The following is a 16513-nucleotide window of genomic DNA, read 5'->3' as shown; positions in this document are numbered from 1 at the left end:
TTTTTTTATTATTATTATTATTATTATCATTATTTTTGTAAAACAAAAAGCCAGAAACAGGAAACAAGGAAAATGTGTTTCTACTTTTTTTTTTTTTTTTTTTTTTTTTTTTTTTTTTTTTTTTTTTTTTTTTTGTTGTTGGTTTTCAATATTATCATGATTTTAATAAGTTTGACTATCTTTTCATTCATTATATGAAAAATAAAAAACATATATCGCCGGCCGGCGTGCGGCTCACCGCCCATGCCACAGCGTCGGCGAGCCTCCGATCTACTCCCTTAGGTGGTTTTTTTCCTTTCTCGTTTGCGTCTTAGTTTTCGTTTTGGTTTTTTGTATTTCCGGCCTAGCATCGTGCACCGCTTCCCATTTTCGGCCGCTCCGTTTCCTCACCGGCCTTGCTGCCGGCTTGCTGCCGGCTTGCCGCCGGTTTTGGTTTCCGCTTCCCCGCCGTGTCTATGCCCCTCCGTTTTGTCCGTCGTTGCGTCGTTGTTTTCGAGAACGGGGAGGGAGATCCCTCTGAGTCCCTCGCGTAGGGCCGTTCTTAGTCCCTCGCGTAGGGCTATCGCGGCTGCGGTTCAGGGGTTTGGGCTTCTCGGGCGGGACTTGGTGGTTCGGGTTTTATTGTCAGGCGTAGGTGGTTTGGGTTGGTGAACCTCGGAGCTTTGGTGGTTGTGCTCGGAGTGGCGGCGGGGTGGGTTGTTAGGGTTCCGTTCGTAGTTCTTGTGTTTTAAGGTTGTTCCTGTTTTTTCTATTAGTGGTGTGTGTAGTGTTTGGGTTTCCTGTTTCCGTCTTTGTGTGTTTTTTGGGTCTGTTAGTTTTTCTTTTTGTGTGGTGTGTTGGTGTGCTATGGGGTGTACAGATCGGTATACCGATCTTCTGGTGCAGGATTTGAACCGGGTTTTTTGGCTATGGGGCTTTGGTTTGATCTTCTGTTGGTTTGGGCTAAAGGGTTATGCTTCCATGCCGATATCTGTGTTTAAATCGGAGATTGATTGTCTTATCAAGGGTGAAGTGTACGACATCAATTTTGATTTCAAGTCGAGGAGTACAGGATTTTGAGCCAATGAAGGTTCTCGTCAGAAACTACAACATATTGTCAGACCCCCTTGCAAGAGGCTGCATAGGACAGTGTTATATGAGTCAAGGGTATCTTAGAAAGTCATTCTGCGCGTGCAATTGTAGTTTCCTTTATTTCGAACTTGTAATTGGTTCTTTTGTCTTTGTATTATTCGATTACGATTTCTTATGTAAGTGCCGTATGGCTTATTATTAATGAATTTTAATCTCCCCCCTTCAAAAAAAAAAAAAAAATGTCAAACGAACCCTAAGTTATTTTGTTGATCAGAACCACGAGACTAGTACAAAAGTTTAAGTGATCGAACTTTCCACCCCAAGAATTGCAATTGGTGAGGATCAAACATAACCCTTCAAAAATAAAATGTAAATTCATACAACATGAGTGCATGGTTCACCTTTGTAGTGTTCAATGAAGTATGTAATATCCCATATAGTATGAATGAAGTACTACTATACGTAGGTTGTTTTATAAGTTCAAATTAAAGAAGCCATATGTAAGTTTAATTAAAGAAAAATAATTTAAGTGAAGTTCAAACTAATAATAATAGCATAATATAAAATCAAGTGCATAAAATGCACAAATATTAATTACTTACAACGTTTATACATGCATGCTGCATCTCACCCCCATCAAATTATAAAGACAATCACAATACCTCGAGTTAATTCTATACTACTCCCCACTTTCAAGTTAATTATTCGAGGTGAATATTAATACCAGTAGTTTCTTTTTACCTTATTTCATAAAATGTGTTACAGATTTCTAAGACTAAAAAATTATGAAAACAAGATTAAAAAGACTAAACTTTGTTGTTGGTTGGCTTAATAGTTACTATTTACTACTACTCCTCCATATGAAAAAAAATTAACATTGTATCAACAAAAAAATACAAAGAATACACATAAAATATTAAAAACCAATTTAACAAGATTAGGGTTTGTTCTATTCAGCTTCATTCCAGTTCAGTTCTATTCAGTTCAGCTACAATTAGTTCAGCTCAATTCCTAATTTCCTTATCTCATAAAGTATTCATTTCATTTCAGTTCAGATCAGCTTAGTTTAATAAATCAGAACAGGCCATTAATCTTGATTTTTTTTTTTTTTTTTTTTTTTTTTTTTTTTTGCTATATATTCCCATAACTATACGATCAACACATACGGCTTATAACTAAACCAAGATGTCAGGTCAAACTATAACTTACTAGTAAACTAATACAAGTACAAAATACAGAGTATTAAGTTCAATTACAGACCAAATCACACTATTTCAAGTAAAGAGAACATAACCGTCTTTTATTTAGATACAAATCACACTCGTTTTCAAAACCTACTTTTAAAAAGTGAAACACTCGACTGAGGATGAGCTACTAGTCCTGTAGTCCAGTACAACGGTTAAAAAAAAGGAAATAATTACTATCTTTTTGGAAACATTGGAATATAAAAAACCTGAAAGATTTTCCTTTACTTGTTTGTTTGTATTTTACAGTTAAAGGCCACATAATTTAATGTCTTCTTAATTCCAGATTTGGTTGGTTGAGAGGATTCGTCGTCTATTGATGAGGGTTTGGTGGAAGGGACCCAACTCACCCAAGAAACTAATGATTAGGACAATTATTATATTAATTGATTTATTTTGACAAATCTAGTAAGTTTCATCTAATTAGTACTCAACTACTCATTAATTTATACTTTTATGGAAGTACTCTATTTGGTGTTAGTTAAGGTACTTTTTGTTGCACGTTTTAACTTTTAAAGCAATGTTTAAGATAGTGTGCTTATACTCGTATATTAGAAAACTAATACAGAATACAATACTATTTTGTTTCTTTGATCATTATTAATATTGTATTTGTAATTATATACGAAAGGACGATACTCATATCTGTAACAGTAAAAACCAAAAAACTTTGATATTGTATTATTAAAGTATTTATTATTACAATGAGTCAAGCAAAAACCTACCTGATTTTATCTCAGGTTGTTCGGCTTCGGTTTGGGTCGAGTTCGGGTTTCTCATGATAACTTTGGGTCGATTTCGGGTCGGGTCAGGTGTTGTTAGCCTAATATTCACAAATGGTGTAGCTAACATTGCTTATCTCTAGTTTTTATTATTATTATTATTATTATTATTATTATTATTATTATTATTTTGCCTATCGCCAGTTTACACATATACATTGAATGAGGTTGATAGCCATCCAATGCAATTTCAAATTTTTCAAATTTGGATTATTTATTTAAGATTATGAGAGTGACTTCATTGGACATGTATGAAATACTACTAATTGCTAAATGGATGATTTTAAGATTAATGACTTATGTTGCTAAGGTTACAAATAAGCATTTCACATAACATATGTTGATATTTAGTTAAGAAAGATCTTGCTACCAAATGCCTTCGGGATGTTGAATAACCATTTAAATTTTTTATTTTTTTATTTTTTTTATTTTTTTTTATTACAACTGTTTATATTTAAGTCAATTAATTAATTTATCTAAAATGAGTACCAATCAAATAGTAACACTTACAAAAAAATGGTGAGAGAATTATTTTTCGGCAAATTATTAGGTATTATTGAAAAGTCAACAATGGCTGGCTTACTATTTGCATAGTGGGAAAACATCAGAAAATCATTTATCGCACCATAACATAAAATTAAATGCAAGTTTTTTTGAATTTTATTTCTTGCATCAGCAATGCTACATGTCCTTAGTACCACATGTTATGTTTTGACCCTCATTTTAAAATTACCATGGTCCTCTTATATGGCCACCATGTGTCACTGCCAATCATTTTCAACCAGTAAGATGAGAGATTGAGATTCTCAACTGCCTAACCTGTGGCTTCTATTGACTCCTCCTTTGATTCTTGCTAGCTGCTAAGTGATTGCTGTGATTTATTGAACTAAACTGAATTAAATTAAATTGAATAGAATTGATTGGAGTTGAACTGAAATGAATAAAACTAAAATGAATTGTTTATAAGAGAAGGAAATTAGGAGCTAAGCTGAACTGAACTGAATTGATTGAAGCTAAATTGAAATGAAATTAAACTGAAGAGAACAAGCCCTAAATACCTTAAGGTATTTAAAAAAATAAAAATAAAATTACTCGTATTGTCGTTACTATGTGTTTTTAAAGTGTTACATTTAATTTTTTTTACTTAATTATTTTACTAATATACAAAAATAAATAAATGCTACTCCATTGTTGGATTCGTCATAATGTATATTTCATAATATCAATTTTCTTATAACTTTACTACTATATAATTAAATACATTAACGGTCAAAGTTGTGTCTCTGCATACGTATTTGATCAAAGTGTACGTAACACTTAAAACAACACATAGAGAATATAATTTTTATTTTATTTTATTTATTTATTTTTTTTTGTAGGTAAGGAGAAATACCTTATCAAGTCGGAATTTTTTTTATAGATCAACCAGATTTGAGTTGTGTTCTTGGGGGAGAGTAAAGGAATCCTCATCTCAAAATGCATTTAATGAGGTTCGATCCTACAATCTCATCATTGTGAGATGCAGAATTTTCCATAAACTTAATCAAGCATTCTTAATTATGGATATAATTAAAGCATGATTTTATTAGATATATATAATAACATGAATCATGAAAGTTTACATTACATTGTAAAGGTTGAACGATGAGAGACTGAGAGACTCATAAAGGACTAAATGTTATTTCCTCATTATTTTATTACTTTATTCACTTTATTTCCCTTTTATTACTTGCTTTATTTCCTATTTTGAAAACTTTAAACAATAGTATTTTGTTTGTGATGAAAAAATTGATCTTGAGTGTGTTATTTAACATTCAACCAATCATTAAAATAAACACACATTCCAAGATTTTATGGATAAAAACCTACTCACTTGCTTTTTTATCCAAAACTTGATTGAATACACTTAAAGCCAACTTAAAACATGGATGAGGATTGGACACTAATTATTAAATGTTATGATGTGCCATTGTCAACAAGCTAAGATTGGATGCTTATTGCCTTTCTCTTTCCATCAATCTAGGATTTTGAGACCATGCCTACCCTAAAGTCGATCATTTGCAATTCGGACTTATCCCTTTTTGTTCTAGCTCTTATATGAACTAGCCGACTTTAATTTGTACCTTTAGAATTTTATTTTCATTTTGTAGAAAAAAAAAAATAATAATAAAAAAAAATTGCACCACAATCATCTAATAATTCATAAATGAGTTGTGGTTAGGTGCAAATTTGTTACACAAATTTGTTCATCATCTACTAGTATTCTAGTTGTTAATGCATTGTTAAAACTCTGATCTCTTGAATTTAATTTATATCTTAAATAATATAATAGTCTTATTAACTTGATGTAGGAAACTACGGAACTGGAACTAAGGGTTGGGGACTTGGGGCCGATCATTATATCCACCGATTATTCATTCATAGAAATATTTTCCATAACATACATATGTTGATGAATTAGCAATGATTACAATAAATAATATCATCTAACTAAATTCTCACTAATCATTGTATAATAATTGAGTTAAATTTCTGATTAAGGTACACATGCATATTTCTCAAACAACATATGTTGTGTAGCGATAATAAATTAGTAATTGACAATTTTTCTTAAACGTATTGTCGACTCTATTGTTAAACAAAATTCCGCGTAAATAATTGAATAACATTAATTATATGATAAATATCATCGGCGGTGGGTTATAGTTATAAATGAATAGATGAGGCTATGAAAAGATTTGAGAATGACTTACACTTACAATAATTATAATTTCATGGTGATACATGCATCAAACATTATACTTGGCTTCTAATTTCCAACCCACTTTTGGGCCATATCTAGAAAAAAAACATAGCAAATAATGGGGTCCTCGATGCCCATTTTCTTCGCAGCTTTGTGCCCTTCCATGTACTCCAATCTTGTTGCAAATAACATGCTATCAAATGACTAACTGTCAGTTTACACCCCCTCATTCCAGTCACCTACTCTGACCTGTAATTTCTTTACGAAGAGGATAATGATGCAAACGAGATTTGATATCATATCTTAGAGTATGGGCAAATGGCTAGTCATTGATTATAAAGGAAAGAGAATAAAAACAAACAATAAATATAACGAAAGAGCTTGATAACCAACAAATAGAGATGATTGAATTCACGATTTAGACATATGGCATGATGTTATGTGAATGCTGACCAAATAAAGTTGATGTATATTACGGATTAATTTTATTACGCGTTTATATTTTATCATTTCTATTGAGAACAACTATAAATATAAAATACTTATAATATTGAAAGAAATCTTATTATAATGTAAATAAAAGAATGTCAAAAATTATTATCCTCTAATTTTAGTATGTGATCTACTTTCTTATATGTATGACCAACTTGATCCCTGTGGTATACAATAATGCCTACACACGTTTTTGCATTTCTAATGGTAGATTTAAAATAAGATGTCAGATCAAGCCTATCTTGTCTCAGCAATGGAGGCATCAAATATATCTTAGCATATGGAGTATTTTAAATGATTAAAAAAATGTGAAATTTAATTATTTGGTAATTAGATAGATTAGATATACCAAGGACCAAGTACAAATGTACAATACAAAAACACGGGGATTGTTTTTTGTTTTGTTATTTATTTTAAGTGTATAGACAATCACAAAGCGGTATATTATAGATATGGTTCAATTTCAAGTTTTGCTTATCACTCTCACAGCTAATTATTTTATATTGTGAATGATAGCGTATTGTATAAAATAGTGCATAACTCATAAAATATGAACTTTGGTTATGGTACATGTGTTATGATATCCTAAGCAAAGAATTATAATTTTAAAATCTGACTTCCAATCAATTACGACCTATCAATTTGAAACGAAAAGAGTAATATTTACCAATTAGCATTAAAGCCTCTTGTCCCATAAATTTCTATGTAAGGTCAGCAAAACTAACTTCTTTTGATGTCACATACTAGAATTATATAAGGTGTGAAAACTGAAAATATTATGTAATTTGTAAATGCAACCAACTCATAATGGCAGCAAGCATAGATTGACTATGATCATGTACAAAGAATCAATGAATCGAGGTCTTAAGTTCTTTACCACATATTAAGGCTAATGTTATTGTCACAAGCCTTTATTGCACACCAACCTTTCTTTTGTACGAAACCCTATTCTTTGTAACCAACCTGTATTTGAGTAGCGTTTTGGAGTAAGTGGGCTTGAGAAATTAATAGCCATTTTAGGCTTGTCTGGGAATTTATTCAATTTGTATTCATTTGTTGGTCGACTTTTGGCTTTAAGCTTGAAAATATGATCATCAAACAACTTAGATTATAGGCGGATAAACTCAACAAGAAGCTACAAGATATTTTACAAATATAAAATGAATGAAGATTGGCTTTTACACATCATGTGGAGGTTTAGGTTTTGGTTGGTTATTAGTTTCAGGTAGGTGGTGGTGGTGAGCTTGGTGGCTATAGAGGTGGGTGGGTGTTTTGGAATTGGGTGGTTAGTTTTTAGTAGGTGGTGGTGGCGGTGGCGGTGGCGGTGGTGATGGTGGCTAGAGATATATTTCAATTCGGTTGAGAGGGTGTAGTAATTAAAAAGGGGTAGGTTAGTCATCTTTTAATTAAATTAGATTGGCTAAAATCAATCATTTAAATTATGATTAGCCAATTTAATGACAAATAGGCCACTTTTATCAATCTAGACATTCCCTAATGCCAATACATAAAATGCCAAAAAGAAGAGCAAAAAAAAAAAGGAAAATAGAATTTTGATTCTTGAAGGCGGTACGTAGAATTTCCCTACCATTAACGAACGATATTCATACAGTTATGTGGCGGTACGTAGAATTTTTATTTATTTATTTATTTATTAAAATACCACAACTCTTCTCTCTCCTTTTTTTTCTTAGCTTCTTCTCCAAGCCAAATCACACATCACCAACAACCATATCTCTACTCCACTCATTTTCTCTCTCTTCTTTTCTTAGCTTCTTCTTCAAGCCAAACCACACATCACCAACAACCATATCTCTACTCTACCCATTTTCTCTCTCCTCTCTGCTAAATTGCTACAATTAAAGCCCGAAATTTTAGAAATTGGGTGTCAAATTGTTGTGAAAAATTGTGGTTAATTATCCTTAAGATCATGAACAACATTTGAAGTAGTGAAATCGATGAGAACCAAAGAAATTTGAGCTCCTTTTCTTCGTGGAATCTTAAATCGAATATTCTACGTCAAAAATTGTAGGGTGTTACTAGTTTGGTCAGGGGTTACTTGTAGGGTATTACTGGTTTGGTCAGGGGTTACATGTAGGGTGTTATTGGTTTGGTCAAGGGTTACTTGTAGGGTATTACTGGTTTTGGTCAGGGAATTCTAGCTTGTAGGGTGTTACTGGTTTTGGTCAGGGGATTCTTGTAGGGTGTTACTGGTTTTGGTCAGGGGTTACTAGTAGGGTGTTACTGGTTTTGGTCAAGGGTTACGACTTGTATGGTGTTACTGGTTTGGTCAGGGGTTACTTGTAGGGTCACTACAAGAAATAGGTCATTTTGCGACGGAAACCTTGCAACGGACTACAATTCCGTCGCAAAAAGGGTTAATTTGCGAGGGAATAAATTCCGTCGCAACTTTGCGACGGAAACAAACTTTTGCGACGGAAATTCCGTCGCAAAGTTTGCGACGGAATTTATTCCCTCGCAAAAGTTTGTTTGCGACGGAAATAATCGTCGCAAAACAATATTAAAAAAAAAATTAAAAAAAACATTTTGCGACGGATTCTGCGACGGAAATTCCGTCGCAAAAAGTTTTTAAATTTTTTTAAAAAAAACTGAAGTTTCGCTGAAGGAGAGAGAAAAAGAAAACGAAGAACAGAAAGAGGAAAGCGTAGAGAGAGATAGAGGAAAGCGTAGAGAGAGAAAGAAAATCCGGCCACTTCACCGCCGCTGTCGCCACCGGAACGACCGGAATCCGGCCACTCACACCTACTAACGCCCACCCCCTCCGTTCACTCCCACTCACGCGCACTCACGCCCACCCACGCCACCCCCTCCGTTCAAGCCCACTCACGCCCCTCCGTTCGCCGGCGGTGTGCAGCCACCACACCACCCTCCTTCCGGCAGCCGGATTTCCGCCACAACACCCTCAAATCCCGGTGAGTATTCCACTATCCCCCTTTGTTTTTGTTTTCAATTTAATTTTAATGTAAACCCTAACTTTTTCTAATTATGTTTTTTAATTTAATTTGTAACTAAATTTTATTATTTAATTACTTGTGTTTAGTGTAGTGTAGTTTAATTTATATTGCAATGTTAGAATTAGTTTAATTTTTAAGATATATTGCAATGTTAGAATTAGTTTAATGTATGTTAGTTTAGTTTAAAATATATGTTAGATTAGTTTATAATGTATGTTATTTTAGTTTAAAATATATGTTAGTTAGTTTATAATGTATGTTAGTTTAGTTTAAAATATATGTTAGATTAGTTTAAAATATATGTTAGATTAGTTTAAAATATATGTTAATTTAAAAATACATGTTAGTGTATGTATGTTTATTTGAATGTGGGTAATTGTGTGTTAATTATATGTGTTTCATCACTTGCTTTAAACTTGTTTAAATTAAACAATTATGGTATGTATGTTAATTATATATGTTCACTAAGATTTGAAAGCATTTGCATCTTCTTATTCCTAGATAACAAATGTGAGAAATAGGCAAGTTAGAACCAAAAACGCCCCATTTTCACCCAATTTTCCTAGTTTTAGGACCTAGTGAACCTATATTGCCACTTATGAACTATTTCAAGCCTCGAACTCAAGTAACTATGTTATTTAGGTGTATTATGGTCAAAAATAAGCTCATTTGATAACAAATGTGAGAAATAGGCAAGTTAGAACCAAAAACGCCCCATTTTCGCCCATTTTTTCTAGTTTTAGGACCTAGTGAACCTATATTGCCACTTATAAACAATTTCAAGCCTCAAACTCAAGTAACTATGTTAGTTAGGTGTATTAAGGTCAAAAATAGGTTCATTAGATAACAAATGTGAGAAATAGACAAGTTAGAACCAAAAACGCCCCATTTTCACCCAATTTTCCTAGTTTTAGGACCTAGTGAACCTATATTGCCACTTATGAACTATATCAAGCCTCAAACTATTGGTTCTCATTCTTTATTTTTATTTCTGCATTGTATATCCTTTGTTTGTTACAGGAGGCGTACCAACACAGACAGGAGGAATCAAGAACCCAGGGTTCCCAACTGTCTGAAAATGAAATTTTCTTTGAGGCGGCTGGTGGTCGTAATAAGAAGGGTCGTGTTAGAGGTCTTGGTGTTGGTGCTGACTTGTACTACGGCACATCTAGGGGACGAGGATCGGGTTCTTCCAGCCAATACGTACCGTCGGTCATAACTCAAATGCAGGAAAACTTCCACAAGGAGTTGAATGAGAGGGTGGAAGCAATTGAGAGCCAGATCGATAGCCGTGTGGCGGAACAGCTCGATGCTCGAGTGGAGGCTCGAGTGGCAGAACGGATGGCTGAAATCGAGAGGAAGAACAAGGAGTTCTTAGAGGAGTTAGCCAGTAGATTTACAGGATTGACCACTCCTTTCACTTGTTCTACGATTCAGCCTCAGATTCGAGACCTTAGGAACGACCCGGGTGGTGGTGGTGGTGGTGGTGCAGGCCAAGGACAGCCAGCTTGTGTTTAGTTAGGTGTCATTTTTCGATTTTTGTATATGGATGACATTGTAGTTTAAAAAATTATATCATGTACCGTACTTGGTAGTTACGGCTACGTGTTGTATATATTTGAATTATGTTAGGGCGTGGACTTTTTGACTGAAATTATTTTAAATGCACGTATTTTATTAAACAGGATTGCATGAATACAGGTTCCAGGAAAACAAAACAAAATACAAAAAAATTAAACAGGATTGCAGGAATACAGGTTCCAGGAAAAAAAAACAAAATACAAAAAAAAAAAAAATTAAAATTACAATAACTTTGCGACGGAATGTAATTCCGTCGCAAAATGGAGTATTTTGCGACGGAAAAACTTCATTTTGCGACGGAATTACATTCCGTCGCAAAATTTGTGACGGACTATTCCGTCGCAAAAGAATCCATTTTGCGACGGAAATACATTCCGTCGCAAAATTTGTGACGGAATATTCCGTCGCAAAATGATTCCTCTTGCTACGGAATTTTCGTCGCAAATGTTGTTTTCAGCTACAACTACCTTTCCGTCGCAAAATCCGTCGCAATTCGTTTTGCGACGGATATTCCGTCACAAAAGGACTGTTTGCTACGAAAGTTTGAGCGACGCCATGCCTGTGACGGAAATCCGTCGCAAAGTCACTTTGCGACGGAATTTTGCCAGTTTGCGACGAATTATTTCCGTCGCAAAACGGCCCTTTTCTTGTTGTGGGTGTTACTGGTTTTGGTCGGGGGTTACTTGTAGGGTGTTACTGGTTTGGTATGGGGCCTACAAGCAACCCTTGAATAAGTAACAAGTAACCATTGAATAAGTAATTCATACAAGTAACCTTTGAAATAACTCATATAAGTAACTCATACAAGTAACCCTTGAATTAACCCATAAAAGTAACCCCTAAAAAAAAAAGTACCCTTGAAAAAAAAATATAAGTAACTCCTGAAAAAAAAAATACAAGTAATCCCTGAAAATACAAGTAACCCTTGAATAACTAATCCATACAAATAACCCCTGAAAAAAAAAAATACAAGTAACTCCCGAAAAAAAAAAAATACTAGTAACTCCTGAAAATAAAATAAAAGTAACCCTTGAAAAAAAAATTACAACTCTTGAAAAAAAAGATACAAGTAACCCCTGAAAAATATAAGTAACCCTGACAAAACCAGTAACCCCGTTATGCGCGTGAACAGTAACCCCGTTATGCGCGCGTTAGAATCTGTTATTTTTACTGACTTGGCAGCAGGCCACACGGTGTGGCCTGCTGCACCAAAAAAGCTCTGATAGTGTAAAATAAAATATATTTATTTGGAAAATTTGCAAATTGCAGCCATTTAAAGTTCGTATTTTACAAATTGCAGCCATTTAATTTTTTTTTTTTCAAATTGCAGCCCAAAAGTTCATATAAATTATAAATTGCAGCCTGATTCAATTTTTTCATCGGTTTACATGTTGAAAAATCTTCGGTTAAAGTTTAAGGGGTCATTTTATATCCGAATTGAGCTCGAAATTAGCAAAAAATAACGTAAGTGTCTCATATTTACAGTTTCCCACAAATCGATACATTTTTGTTACGCAAAACGAGATACTTGCGTTATTTTTTTGCTAATTCCGAGCTCAATTCGGATCCCTAAGGGCTAAAATGGCTCCTAAAACCTTAATCAAAGATTTTTCAACTTGTAAACCGATGAAAAAGTTGAATCGGGCTGGAATTTACAATTTATACGAACTTTTGGGCTGCAATTTGCAATTTTTTATTTAAATGGCTGCAATTTGCAAAATACGAACTTTAAATGATTGCAATTTGCAAATTTTCCTATTTATTTAGATGGAATCTAGCTAGTTCGTATTGATGTATAGTTTTGACCTATCAATATATTTAAATTATATTGCATATTAAGCATATCAATGGTAAAAAAGAGTGTGCAGTAGTAATAGTAATTAGTACGTATATACCTTATTGATTAGCCAAACATTATTAGTCTTCAGTTTTACCATAGTTTTCAGTTTTTGGTTTTGTATTTTTCAGTTACTACAAACTCTAAATTATGTGTACCTCGCTTGTTTGCAAGCATAATAAGATGCATGGAAGTTAAAGCTAGTACATATTATACGTCAATACGTCATGAGACAAACGTAGATCCACGAATTGCACTCCAAAGCCCACTACAACCTCAATCCAGTCCCTCGATCTACTCGCTGATCACACCCAGGTTTTTAGCCCGGCAAGCTACTTGCGTATATATACTTTATCCGTTTCAAAGATTACAACATTTTGACCAAAAAGCTCTCACATTTTTAGTCAAAGTGTTGCAATTTTACTTTTTTAAAACGAAGGGAGTTATTATTCTTAGCCAATAACATGATTAATCATCTGAATATCTTAGCTAATGATCGATATAATATCTATAAGCTAATAAGCTATGTCATTTTCTCATAATCCTTACTCGAAATATGGTGTACTAATTAAATTACGGCGTAATAGTTAATTAGTACTCCGTACTAGGTACATACATGTAATTTAACAATCAAAACATAAACATTGAACAGGAGCTCTTCCTGTTGATCTAATCTTGTTAGCCTGTTGTTTTGCATAAGCTTCTTCGTTTCGCTTCTTCAATTCTCTTCTAGATGCTTCCTTGCTCCTACAGCTACATCTTCAATTTTATCTAACTTGTTTTGGTAATGATGCAAGTTTATCCTCTTTAACCTCTCTATTTCAGCCTACAATAACATTTTCGTGTATTGAAAACATATTATCAACATATGTTATAACAAAGAATGAATCGTACAATAGTTTATAATTTCGAATATATATATATCGGAATTTACCTTTCTTCTTTCCATGGAAATGTTAGCATTCTTCTTCTTCTCATTCTCCCAATCTATGATCTTCTTACTCATCTTCACATACCTAATAATGTGTAGCACCCTTAATTAGTTCTGCTGTTTATTCATTATTGATGTTTATGTACGTATGTGTACAATTATATGAATATTGTTCGTGTAATATGTATTACGTACCAATTATTAATCTTGGCTAATCGCGCTTGCTCCCATTCATCTGCTTTATTTGGCAACCTTCTACTTCCCCTTTGCTCTAATCCTATTATTTCAATAGCTCTTGTAGAAATCCTTGACATAGAATTTGAACGTTGATCATCTGTACATATGTTATCTTACCGTAGTTAAACATAGAATGTAATGTATGTCATACTTAACATACGTACTAATTAAATAAACAAAGGTAAAGGGAGATCCAAAAGTATAGTATAAAATTAATTTTATGTTAATGTTAAAACTAAGGGTTACTTAAGCTAAGCCAATACATTACTAATGAAGTAATGATGATAGACAAATATTCTTAAAGATGGCGTGCAAACAAATAGTTTGGATGGTGTTTGATTTGAGTCAATTTATTTGTCCGGTCTTTTTCGAGTCTAATGATAAATTATATTTCCATTTTTAAGAAAAAGCAAATAATTAATATTATTGTATGTTGGAACCCATTGTAACTCACTTGTAAGTGTTCTATATTAGAGAAAGAGAGAGGTGATTCCACTTTATAAGATTGATGATTTATTCCTATTATTGCCAATTGGTTTTAGTATGAAAACTCGATCTTGATCCTTGTTTGTGGACCAAACTCCCCTCCTCCTTATTTGGGTTACCCAGACCTATTTTATATTGTTTTAAAAATTTAACATGGTATCAGAGCCCAAATTTATTGGGTCGTTCATAGTATGAAAGCTCCTAAACGTTGTTTGGGTCATTCAAATTTAGAAACCTTACCACCATTTCTCCTTTCTACTTGTGATGATTGACCCATCAAATTTCCTAAACTCGACCGTTCAAAAGAATTATCATCTCGACTATGTATCCTGCTCTTGCTCTTGATTGAATTAGGATCCTCTCTAAAGCTCTCTACCATTCTTTTCTCGAACTCGGCTCTCGTTTCTTCTAGGGAGTATATTGCATAAGCAGCTGCTGCAATGGTTGCTGCGAATTGATCGCTTTCCTTGCTATTCATTATTGATTTCCCTTTCAAAAACCAAGAATTTCATAAGTAAGATTTCAATATAAGTTGATATAATATAAATAGTATAGTTATTGAACAAAAAATGCAAAGTTTCTAATTTAAGAAAAGTACCTCGTCTAAAAGATTCTGATTTCATAATGTCTCTGTAGTTTATATAATCTTCAGGTTTCTCTTGTTGTACGTCTGAAAAACTCACTCTAATATGTATACTATACGTCAATAATATTTGCTAAAAGATAATTAATATTTACAGTGAACTGTATGTATAATTACGGGACAAAGGGAGTATATTTTTACTCTTATTTATTTGATTGTGTACAACATTGTTATTATACAACGACACACTAAATTCTTTCAAAATCTCCCAAAAACAGAGACATGATGATATATATGTGATACATACATGAGACATCATATTCATGATGATATATATGTGATACATACATGAGACATCATATTGTGGTGCAACTACGGTATAGAATTTCAATTGTGTTATGAATGTTTAAAGTACATGTACTAATGTACATATATAGGACTTTTTGATACAATGGTAAAGTTCAAAGCCATGAATAGAAAGTACTATACCTTCGGCGATGCTTCTTTTGCTGGTCCATTATCCTTTTACTATGTACACATACAACGCGTAGAATAATCTATCAATCTTTTATGTAAACTGATCTTATTTGTTAAATATATATTTTTCGATGGAGAAATATGCAGCTTCCCTAGCTCTTAATATATATATGCATACTACTAGCTAGATCGTTGAAAAAATCTAAGCAGATTATGCATTTAGGTATTTGCATTTTGGTATGAATAATATACAGTAGAAGTATATATGAGAGAACAAGAGATCGTTAGGGAAGTAATATGTAACGTGTAAATTAAACTAAGACTGGTTTTGGCAATCTTATACTTAATCCTCGAACTCATGGTTAGGCATAATTACTAATGAAGCAAGGAATTTTTTGTGCATCAATGAAATGTTTTCATTGTTAATTATACACTTGAGCATTAGAGAAATGTTTTAATTTTTTTTAAGGTGCTACAGTTGCTACACGTACAAGTGTACAACTACGTGTTAACAGTTATTTTATCTCTGTTTTGGTTTATGAAATCTTTAATTTAAGGCTAAGTTACTTTTCCAAAAAAAAAAAAAAAAAGATTTTATTGTAAAAAATTGAATAAATGAAAATAGTGTCTTGTTGATAAAAACAAATTTTTAAACCTCAGGATCACCTGGAATTAGGAGGGAAGCTTTAACCACTTAAACTATCCCTCACTCTCTATTATTGTCATTTATGACTAGAGTAATTATTAACATGCACTTCCTCTTTGTGTAGAGTCTGTAGACTACCACAATAATGGAGGTTGGACAATACTTTTTTTTTTTAGGATGCCTACCCGGTTCACCGAAGCTTAGCTCCGACTACATCCGGATTCGACTCGGGTAGCACACCTGGCTTATGCTGGGTGAGTCTTCCAACAAGAGTTTCTGCATACGGCGAGGCTTGAACCCGATACCTCCCTTAAGCGACATCAAATTGCTTACCACTTGAGCCAACTCTTGTTGATGAGTCTGGACAACACACTATATAAAACTTGTACTATAGGCAAAATATGTCTCCTCTCTGCACTAGTTAGTAT

General features: G+C 33.3%; 1 protein-coding gene across 1 annotated transcript; it reads right to left on the bottom strand.

Moving 5' to 3' along the window:
* Positions 1–13170: 13170 nt before the first annotated feature.
* On the bottom strand, positions 13171–16406 carry LOC145576210 (uncharacterized). The gene is made up of 6 exons (XM_081633994.1): positions 16326–16406; positions 14978–15095; positions 14620–14868; positions 13852–13990; positions 13660–13741; positions 13171–13551 (listed from the first exon to the last, which is right to left on the bottom strand). The coding sequence occupies exons 1-6, from the start codon at positions 16404–16406 to the stop codon at positions 13444–13446; spliced, it is 777 nt and encodes a 258-aa protein (XP_081490120.1). The 3' UTR covers positions 13171–13443.
* Positions 16407–16513: the final 107 nt, after the last annotated feature.

This window comes from Chenopodium album, chromosome 2, assembly GCF_948465745.1.
Source record: "Chenopodium album chromosome 2, dcCheAlbu1.1, whole genome shotgun sequence".
Lineage (NCBI taxonomy): Eukaryota > Viridiplantae > Streptophyta > Magnoliopsida > Caryophyllales > Amaranthaceae > Chenopodium > Chenopodium album.
The sequence above is the reverse complement of the archived record's forward strand: the minus strand, read 5'-3'. Positions and strand labels throughout refer to the sequence as shown.